At 43.9% G+C, this 10616-nt stretch overlaps 1 protein-coding gene across 1 annotated transcript; it reads left to right on the top strand.

The window, feature by feature from the left end:
- The first annotated feature begins 121 nt into the window (after positions 1 to 121).
- Positions 122 to 10597, top strand: txlna (taxilin alpha). The gene is made up of 12 exons (XM_010903961.4): positions 122 to 228; positions 914 to 1083; positions 1333 to 1689; positions 2501 to 2592; positions 3281 to 3451; positions 3683 to 3748; positions 4208 to 4336; positions 4409 to 4528; positions 4662 to 4736; positions 4842 to 4934; positions 6975 to 7070; positions 7426 to 10597. Exons 2-12 carry the CDS (start codon positions 924 to 926, stop codon positions 7741 to 7743), a joined length of 1677 nt encoding a protein of 558 aa, XP_010902263.1. The 5' UTR covers positions 122 to 228; positions 914 to 923; the 3' UTR covers positions 7744 to 10597.
- The last annotated feature ends 19 nt before the right edge of the window (positions 10598 to 10616 follow it).

Here is a 10616-nt window from a genome sequence, read left to right as displayed (position 1 = left end):
GTATGTTCGTGCCACATGTGCAAGAAGAGAATGGAGGAGAATGGGCAGGTTTGTAGTTCTGAAACAAGTGTTCAACTTAATATTAAATCTTCCCGCAAATCCCTTACCTACGTACTTCCGTTTTGCATAGCAGCCAATCTCCTTTACGTATATCCTGGTTATTGGTTGGCAGGAGGAAAAACAGCAAGCAACACAGTCAATTGTATTTATTGAGTTGGATCAAGAAGGGTAACGTACATTTCCATTTTTTCCCCCCATTCCAATAAAGCACCTACAGTTTGTACCAAGTATGCAATGAGTTACGTGTCGTGTTTTTTTTGTTTTTTGTTTCCTAGCTTTGACCCTAGCTAGCTAAGTTTGCTAGCTAACTAACATTAACTTTAGCTAGCATGCTCGCATTCCTTTCGAAAACGAGTTTCACTTTCTAAAAGGTTACCATTTCTCGTCAGTAAGATATAAAAGGTCGCTTCACTTGGTAAAGCTGTTGAGTTAATGAACCTTATGACATTTGTCTACTTTTCTACGAATATATACGCTTCACTTAGCCGCTTTAAAATGTCACTTCATGGGCTAGCCTAGCATACAACACATTCTTCGTTAATGATCCAACTAGATTTCGTTCGCCATTTCAGATACATTTTATATCAGTTGTATTTTAATACCCTTGGAAGTGTGCTGTACGGTCATAGCTATATCAGGGAAATGGACACCTGTAGTTAAGTAACCGTTATAAGTTTAGACGGTGACCCATTCCCATTGACGTAGGAATTTTCTTTTTCTGTTTTCAGGAGGTTAATTTGTCATGGTCTGGGATTATTGTAATATGCAGATCGTTGACAGCCTCTTTCCAAAGTTTATCGGCGGAGATGTTTAAACATAAGCGTCGTTGACATCTGAGTCACGTCTATTCCAGGCATTTCGTCATGAAGGAACAGGATACGGAAGAGTCGGTGGTGCAGGTCAGTGAAGCGGCACCAGCACCTAGCGTCGGAGAGCTGGAGGGAGGTGCAACATCAAATGACGTTACAGAGACCCTTATCCCTAAACAGCCAGAGACGGATGAGTCTGGGTCTGGAAGTGCAGGTAAAGTTAACGCTTAATTAGTTGCAGGGTTGGAATTTGTTTGTAATAGCTTTGAGGCGGCTATTGCTTCTTTCAGCCTCAAGTCTTGCCGTGTTAAAACTGTCACAGGGATTACTAATTTCCACCTCTCAGTTGAGTTGGGAACTCACAAGGACAACGTAACACAAACAGACCTATGTACAATACACACAGGCATTGTTGTGTCATACAATGTAACGCAATAACGTCTCGTTCCCCCCTCCTGTGTAGTGCCTGAGCCGGCTGTCCTCTCTGTGCCTAGTGCAGCAGAGACCCATGCTGTCCCTGGGTCCCCTGTACTAGAGCCTGCTATCGCTCCTGTAACGGAGGTGGTGGCGTCTCAGTGTGACATGGCTGAGGAGCTGAGCCGTCAGTTGGAGGACATCCTCAACACATACTGCCTGGAGGACAATGGCGAGGACAGGGTTAACTTGCCCAACGGCCAAGTACACTGCCCTGAGCTCAACGGCCTGGCCAGCGAGAAGGAACTGGAAGGCAAGCCGGAGGTCAAAGTGAACGGTGCCGTCGCTTGCGGACAAGAGAAGGAGAAAGGAAAACTTCAGGAGAAGAAGAAAGTGAAAGGCCTGGGTAAGGACTGGTTCTCTTGACTTGTATGAAATTCATCCTTATGTCGTATTGCTCAACACAGATCTGAAAATAATGTGGATGTGATGTACTAATGTCTCCACACCAGTAGTGAGACCGGTTCTCCAGTGTGGGACAGGAGTCGCTACAAACATTCCGTCAGGCTCCTTTTGTTTTTCTCTTTAGACTGGTGCACTCATCTCTTCTATTTAAATAAACAAGTGTTCTTTGGAAACGCGATGCTATTCTGGTCTGATGAATATACATGAAGTGTTGCCAGGATGGCTCGTGCATCACACTGCTTTTGGTACACTCCTACCAACATCAGGACACAAGTCTTGGGTGTAATCATCGTAACTCCCATAGAATTTAGCGTCAGGACTTGAAAAACAGCTGTTATTCCACTATTCATTTCGTCAATAGGATATGGGATTTTTAGATCCGTTTCAAATGTGGTTTGCACTTTGTGTAGCGCATCACGTTTTGATAACTTTAAAAATCTCTACAAGAAGTTGACTTTCATCAATTTGTTTGCCTATATTTAGCCAATAATATTTTTTGTAGCATGAGCAGATGCACATATGTTCATAGATGTCACCTTGACCTGAAGAGGTTTACAAGTTTATCAAAATGCTGAGCCGGGATAAGCCTAAAACAAACAGGCCTTATTTGAAGTGAATCTAAAATCTTGTGGAATTAAATGAATGGTGTTATGTGAGAAGAATGTTAACTGTTAAAATGATTGCCGCCCTGTTGTTGTCCCAGTTTCTGGGTCGTGTGCTGTGGCTTGTTTGACGAGCCGCTGTTGTTTCAGGTAAAGAGATCACCCTGCTGATGCAGACCCTGAACACCCTGCGGACCCCAGAGGAGAAACTGGCTGGTCTCTGTAAGAAATATGCTGAACTGGTGAGGAGCTTTTCCCTCTTCTGTTTGTCTGCGAGGCACTTAAAGGGTTACATTTACTTTTTAGACCTATATGTGCGTGCGTGTGGATTCAGAGTGTCTAGACTGATAAATGGCTCTCTGCGTTTGACTTCAAGCACATGGTGATTTCTGTTTATGTCTGTGGTTTATGTGGGTATATTCTGTTTATGTCTGTGGTTTATGTGGGTATATTCTGTTTATGTCTGTGGTTTATGTGGGTATATGCTGGCATTCTGTCAAAAATATGTTTTCCCCCCTATTAGCTGACTAGTTCCAGGAAGGGAGAGACTGTAGGATAGGTGGAGCCTGCTGAAACTGCAGTTGCAGTGTTTATAATGGGCTTTAGTGGAAACTGTTGTACTGCACAGGGCTGACAGCCTTGTCCCGCCCCCCCCCCCCACCTTAACCTTAAATCAGCAGTAGTATTGTAGCAGCTTTGTATAAAACATTTATGTGAATGTAGTTTAAATAAAGTAGCACAAATCTTAACCACTTCTTTTGTGCAATTGAACAATTGTGTGTGTGTGTGTGTGTGTGTGTGTGTGTGTGTGTGTGTGTGTGTGTGTGTGTGTGTGTGTGTGTGTGTGTGTGTGTGTGTGTGTGTGTGTGTGTGTGTGTGTGTGTGTGTGTGTGTGTGTGTGTGTGTGTGTGTGTGTGTGTGTGTGTGTAGCTGGAGGAGCAGCGTAACAGCCAGAAACAGATGCGTGTCCTTCAGAAGAAGCAGTCTCAGCTGGTGCAGGAGAAGGACCACCTGAGGAACGAGCACAGCAAAGCCATCCTGGCACGCAGCAAGCTGGAGTCACTGTGCCGTGAGCTGCAGAGACACAACCGCACGCTCAAGGTACACCTGACCGTGATGTCACCACGGCAACCGTCGTTCACCGTTACACATCCAGGGAACCATCATGACCCTACAAGGGACTCTTTTGGTGTAAAATTTTACTAATCTGCAATCTGATGTCATGTACTAAAATGTTTTAATCCCTTGTAACAACTCGAGGATTGAAAGAATAATTATAATGTGAAAGTGAATCCATGATATTGCAGTTTGCTTTGACTCCTGGTGTTGTAGGAGGATGGAATGCAGCGTGCACGAGTGGAGGAGGAGAAGAGAAAAGAAGTGACATCACACTTCCAGGTGAGACTCTAAAACTGTGGTGAATATACAAGGAAGGGTTTATACTTCCTGGTCCGTTGGAATGACTAGCGCTGCCAGGGACCTCAAAAACATGGTTTCATTATTGTATGCTGTTGTAATGTGTTGCAATTACCTGCCAAATAGCGTTCCGTTTGCCGTTTAGAGGACACTCTTATTCTGAGTAACTTGTAGTGAATGAATGAATGTATTTCAACACCTTTTCATACTGTCCTTCTCTGGGAATTTGACTCTGAAGTGCTAAAAACACATTCGCTATTTGGAAACAAAAGAGGCTACAGGACACAAAAAAATAGCTGGCAATACGGCATCTATTTTATTTGAGTAGTTATTTCCCTTACAACTTCATGGATTGTTGAAATTAAATAGACCAAAAACAATATTCCAGTACGTATCAGTTTCTTGCTGTTGCTACACTGCCTGAAGTGTCTTTGTTCCCAGGTGACTCTGAATGACATCCAGTCCCAGATGGAACAACACAATGAAAGAAATGCCAGCCTGAGGCAGGAGAATTCAGAGCTGGCCGAGAAACTCAAGAAACTAATTGAACAGTACGAACTCCGAGAGGAGGTATGTTGTTTTGGAGGGGTGGGGGTGTGAGTGGGCGTGCGTGCGCTAACCCTCTCCTGTCTTCATCCACAGCACATAGACAAGGTGTTCAAGCACAAGGACCTCCAGCAGCAGTTGGTGGACGCCAAGCTGCACCAGGCCCAGGAGCTGCTCATAGAGTCAGAAGATCGGCATCACAGGGAAAAGGACTTTGTAAGGAGCATTCAGATATGGTTGTTCATACAATGTTCTCCGAATAAAGTTCTGCCCCAGGCACAGGAGCAAACACATTCAATTTGGCTCCTACTGTGTATTGTGATGTCACGGGTGTTTACTGTATTCTCAGCTGCTGAAAGAAGCCCTGGAGTCTCAGAGGATGTGTGAGCTGATGAAGCAGCAGGAGGTTCATTTGAAACAACAGGTAGCTTTCAGTCTGTTTCCTGTCCAGGACACGTGAATTAGCCTGGTTTAGTTCCTGAACACCGTCCTCACTGTCATGTGTCTAAAGTCATGTCTCCATGTCTAGTTGTCCTTGTACACTGAGAAGTTTGAGGAGTTCCAGACCACACTATCTAAGAGCAACGAGGTGTTCACCACCTTCAAACAGGAGATGGAGAAGGTGAGCCTCTCTGTCACACCACCTATATCCCAGGCATTTACTGGTAGATCGTCTTTAGCAGGTCTTTCATCATTCCAATTCTTTGGTAAGTTCCTAAGATTGTTTGCTCCTGTGTGATTTATTATCAGTGTGGCAAACTCACAGATTATTATTACCGTATTTATTCACTGGCCCTTTTGAGCCCCGATCGTTCATGTTTTTACCTAAATGTAGTTGACCGTTAAGGATCACCTAATGGCCGGTTTTGTGTAGATCACTTAAAAGGATTCTGTTGAGTGTTTTTTTTTCAGCTGAAATCGCTGTATGTGGGCATTTTTGTTCCCTTTTGCTTCCGATTAAAGGGATAGATCAGTCCGGATTAATATGTGGGTGAAAATCCCCTTATCTTGAGTTGTTTGCTGAAGTATGCTGTAATTAGCATTATTAGCATCGTCCTAATAATTCCAATCATGAAGGGAAAGTGTGTCCTGCGTTGCACGCCGCAGACTACTCCGAAACACTTCAAACTACGTTTGGTAATCTGTCACACTAGCATCGTTTAAAAAAAACTTGAAGCTGGCACTGGTGAACTATTTCCTCTAGCCACCACACGCAGCTTCTGTTCTTCGGCAATGATGTCATAGGGGTTGGCGTGAACTTTAACCTCAACAAGCTACGTGAAGCCCATTTTTGGCGTTGCACTTCAGCATTGTATTTATAATTGAGGAAAATGCTGCGGTCTTGTTTTGCTTGCAAAGAAAGGTACAAGGGACATGAGAGCGGAGACCTGAGTTTTCGCTTGTTTTAATATCATAATCCTGAGTTGTGTAAATTAATTCTTATTGCAATAAATGACAATGATGTGGGGTGAATCATTGGAGCAATGATTAGCTCCTAACTAGATGTTTGTCTTGCTAACTTGGCGCTGGGTCCCTCGGGCCTGGAATGTCTTTTCCAGTTTATTTTTGGAATGTCCAGTTCCCCAGGAGTTATGAGGGGGTGAAATCCGAATGATCAACCACACGTCTTGGAACGCGTTCCGCTTCAGGGACTGGGTCATTCATGGTCTCCAGCATTGGTGTGAATAGTTCCCTCTCTGGAACAAAAGCATTCTGTTTTGGTTGGCATTGGATTGCACAGTCCACAACTACACCACCTATCTCCTGATATTCTGGGCAAGGGTTGGGGGATTCGCTGATTCACTATTGCCCCCCTCCTCAGTTGCTGTTCGAGCCTCTAGTTTGGTTAATTCATCCTGTGTATTCTGGTTCAAACAAGTAAGGTTCCAATCCCTGGAAAATGTATTCTTCCTGGTCCTATTCAGAATCAGGTGTGTGTGTGTGTGTGTGTGTGTGTGTGTGTGTGTGTGTGTGTGTGTGTGTGTGTGTGTGTGTGTGTGTGTGTGTGTGTGTGTGTGTGTGTGTGTGTGTGTGTGTGTGTGTGTGTGTGTGTGTGTGTGTGTGTGTGTGTGTGTGTGTGTGTGTGTGTGTGTGTGTGTGTGTGTGATACATTATTTTTTTTTTTTTCCTTTTCCTCTCAAGCAAATAGTTTCATTTTCCAATGTGAATATCTACGACGAAATGGGAAACTTGCTTTCTAGCTAGTGTATATGAACTTTTGTTTACTGTGATACTGTGTTCACTTCCTCTTCCCGAAATAACCCGCAATTGTGATCAAAACTGACCGGTAAACACAGTAAGTTCCAGTTTATTGGAAAATTAGATGTGTATTGTGAAAGTGAAACGTTATTTTGAGGAATGCAGCACTGTTCTTCGAGGTGAACAACCCCAGTAGTCTTCATTTGGTAAGCGTGTCGCACCGTTTCCATCTATGAATCTGAACCATGCTAATTACATACTGGTACAGATGCTAATAACGCTAATTACAGACTGGGACAGAGCTGAATAATGGATTGTAAAATGACTGTGCCTTCAGGAACAACTCCGGGTTAAGTGGACTGTCACCCAAATATGAATCTGGGCCAAACTATCCCTTTAAGGAAAAGTGCACGATTGCCCGTGTGTGGTCCATGGCTTCAATGTGACCTGTGTTTCCCCTTAGATGACTAAGAAGATCAAGAAGCTGGAGAAGGAGACAACGATGTATCGCTCAAGGTGGGAGAGCAGCAACAAAGCTCTACTGGACATGGCTGAGGAGGTAGGCTGGGTCACTGGGCCTTCTGTCCCTCTGGGAAACGGCCTGTAAATGACTGAGAAGCTGCAATGTAGAAGCCCCATTGAGATTGACTTTTTGTGCAGAGCAATTATATGTCAAGGGAAGTGAGTCATGCATTGTAATCCAAACGTGTGTGTGTGTGTGTGTGTGTGTGTGTGTGTGTGTGTGTGTGTGTGTGTGTGTGTGTGTGTGTGTTGTTTTTTGGAGCTTTTAGACATTGTTTATAGAAGAACTTTTCAACTCCAGGCCTGGAAGGGTGAAAAACCTGGTGTCACAGGTCTGAATCAGTCCCTCCAGGACCAAAGTGTGTAACACTGTTGTTCTGTGTTTCCTGAAGAGAACTCTGCGGGACCGTGAGTATGAGGGCCTCCAGGGGAAGGTGGGGAGGCTGGAGAAGCTCTGCCGCGCCCTGCAGAACGAACGCAACGAACTCAGCAAGAAGGTCCAGGGCCTGAGCGCCGGCGCCGAGGACAACAGCTCCAGCCCTGGGGCCGAATCGCCGTCCCTTTCCCCTAGAGACTCCCAGGAGCCCAGCCCGGCTCCTGACGCCGCCGCCCCGAGCCCCCACGCGCCCTGCTCCCATGGTTGCCACTGCAGCCCGGAGGTGACCGCTGACAGCCAGGCCTGCGGCGCTCCCCTCACTGCCCAGGAATGAGGCCACTAGCCTGGGCAACATCGCTCGTTTTCCCCCTCGCCCACCCCCCCCAACCAACGTGGGAGTGAAGAGTGGGTTTGTATGATTCCTCCTAGTGTAGGATGACGTTGGACTCTAACTACAGGTCCGGGATCAGATTCCTTCCCACCCATCCAAACTGAAATCAGTCTGACCCTGTGTCTGCAGTTAGCAGCAGCATTTCTCCTCTCTGGTTCCTTCTGATGTGGTGATGATGATGATGATGATGATGATGATGATTACGGTAGTGTCAGCCGGGGAAGATTGTGCCTTCTTGAAGGTTGTAATTCCGCATTTTTAGGTTTAGTTTTGGTCTTGCTGTTTTTCCCGGTTGCTTTCCATTCCTTGGGGAACTGCGGTATCAGTGGGGGGGGGGGTGGTGTTGGAGGTGGACCGTGTGTTGCAGATCTACCGAAACAAATGTATACTTTATTTGTGCTTCTCACTATTGGTGTGCCCGCGTACGCCTCAGTCACATAGAGAAAAGCTGCTGTGTCGGTGCGGTCATTTCTAGGGCCGGTGTAACCCTGACAGGATATAAATTAATTTTTTTTGTTAACACACATTTCCCGTTGAGGTCAATGTGACCAATGACCAATGTCCAAGTTGCTAGTGCACCGCCAGTGATATTCAAATCCTTGATGCCAGTTCCACATTTTGTTCCTTGCAACCCCCTGATCAGGGGTTTGTTTAGACCTGGGACACCAGGCGGGTGCAGTTACTGAGGTAGAACAGAAAGCTGAAGTCCCTGATTATGTGGTTGCAATGTAAAAACGGCGTGGAACTGGCTTCAAGGATTGGAATACCGCTGTGGTCTGCCGACTGACCCAGGCAGAGCCGCATAATTGGCATGAATGGGGAATGCACGTTCTATTCGTTTTATTTCTATGCCTAAAGCACCACATTCTGTGTATGGCGGGTTCACTTGGACTCGTGGCGGGAGAAAGGTTTCATATATCCTTGTTTATCCTAGAGCCAATGGCCTCTCGTGCGATTCAAACTCAGCTGATGGATATGGCTCTTGCAGCATCAGCAAATCTAAATTCTTTCTATTCACTGAGAAGAAATCAGAAAGGGACATACAAACTTGTTTTGTTATTAAGGAGTACATACCAAGAATGAAGGTAATAGCCCTTGTTCTTCTGCTTTGATTTTGTTTTGTTTCCTAATTATTTTTCTGTTAACGTTGTGCAGACTGTGTACAGCAGGAGGTCATTGACCGTATTTATTGTTTCATGTATCATCTAAGAGTTATTTTAGCACACGTGTATTTTGATAAACAAACACCACTATATAGAAATCTGTCTTTTTATTTACTTTTGTTTTCGTGAAGCTACTAGTTCACTTCAATTGACCAGTTTGCCGTTTCTTATCACTCCCACAGCATTCAAGCGTACATTCCTTCCGCTACACATTCCTCGATTTCATTCAGTTCTATTTGCTCAGATTGAAATGCTTTGCTATTTCTGTCCCTGCTGGCGTTCCTTGCAGTCATGACCATTTGTAAGATGTTAAGATTCCATCACTACTGAAGCAGCTTATGAAAACTGGCACCTGTCCCAACTCATCCTGTTTTGTTTGTGTGTTGTGTGTTTTGGGGGAGTATGTATAAGGTTGTTGCATCCCAACTCGGAGAGTTTGTTTGGTTAATCAGGGAGAAAAAAAAAAATTAAACCGATATTTCTATGCAACCCTGCCTTGCTACCTAGTTCTGTGACAGTATGATTGGACGAGCACTTAACTGCGAATGTATTGTCTATTTTGTCTACGTACAGTAGCCTGTTTCAGCTAGAGGGATCGTAACTTTAGTCAGCTTTTTTTTTGGACAGCTGGCTAACTTATTGATCCTGATTTCCTGTAACCGACCCCAGTACGTACACTTCATAGGGCCAATGGTATGCATTTCCTGTAATCCATTCCCTACCTTAACCACAGGGCTAGACACGCGTCGCCCCGTTTGATTCAGGAAACAAAACAGCCACGTGTTTATCCATAGGCAATCGGACAACCTAGCAGGTTCTCATTCTTCCATGTTTTTAATAGATATGCAGATCTATGGGGATTCATTCATTTTAAATGTTAGAAATCCCTTTGAAAAGAATCAATATATGGAGATAAATTACGGTTACAAGTTACTGGTAATTCTTGGAATTGTTTGGCGTAGAGATGGTAGTAACTTCATGTTTGGTGGCATTTTAACCAGCAACGATTGTCCTTCCAAATCCTGAATCTTGGAGACCTATTGGGATGAGGAATCATGAACTGTCCAAGTTTCAGAGGTTACAGGAAATGCCTATCTTGTCCTTTAATAGACCATAAAAAAAAACATTTATTTTTTACTTTTCCTTGTGATGTTGACACTGGAATGGAAATGGTTTGGTGTGTTATTCATTCACAAAAATGTCTTGTGTTCTGAATACTTGTTCAACTCAACTCTTTTTTTTCTTCTGTTGGATTAATAGATTTTAAGATTATTGCAGTTGAAAGTTATGTTAGTCTGTCTGTAGTTTATGATGACCTGCTCTGTCTTTCAGTTTTATTGCATTGGTTTGAGGAATGCAATTACTAAATTTTACATTTACTAGTTTATCATAATCATACAGTTTATTGTAATCACATGACAAACCTCTCAAGACTGACTTCCTTTCCATGTCTCTTTGGTGCTCAGTGGTATTAGAGATTAATTCATGTTGATCAAGAACCAAAGAATGTTTTTTTTTCTGTAGCTTGTGTACTTCATTTCTTGCTAATTAAAATATGAACACGTGATGAGAATTTGCCCACCCCCATTTTAATCGGGATCCAAATAAAAAGAACTGTTAAACTTTTCCAATAAGATGACTACGTGGGTATTT

The sequence above is a fragment of the Esox lucius genome, chromosome 10 (genome assembly GCF_011004845.1).
Source record: "Esox lucius isolate fEsoLuc1 chromosome 10, fEsoLuc1.pri, whole genome shotgun sequence".
Taxonomy (NCBI): Eukaryota; Metazoa; Chordata; class Actinopteri; order Esociformes; family Esocidae; genus Esox; species Esox lucius.
Note: the sequence above shows the minus strand (reverse complement) of the source record. Positions and strands in the feature narration are given on the sequence as shown.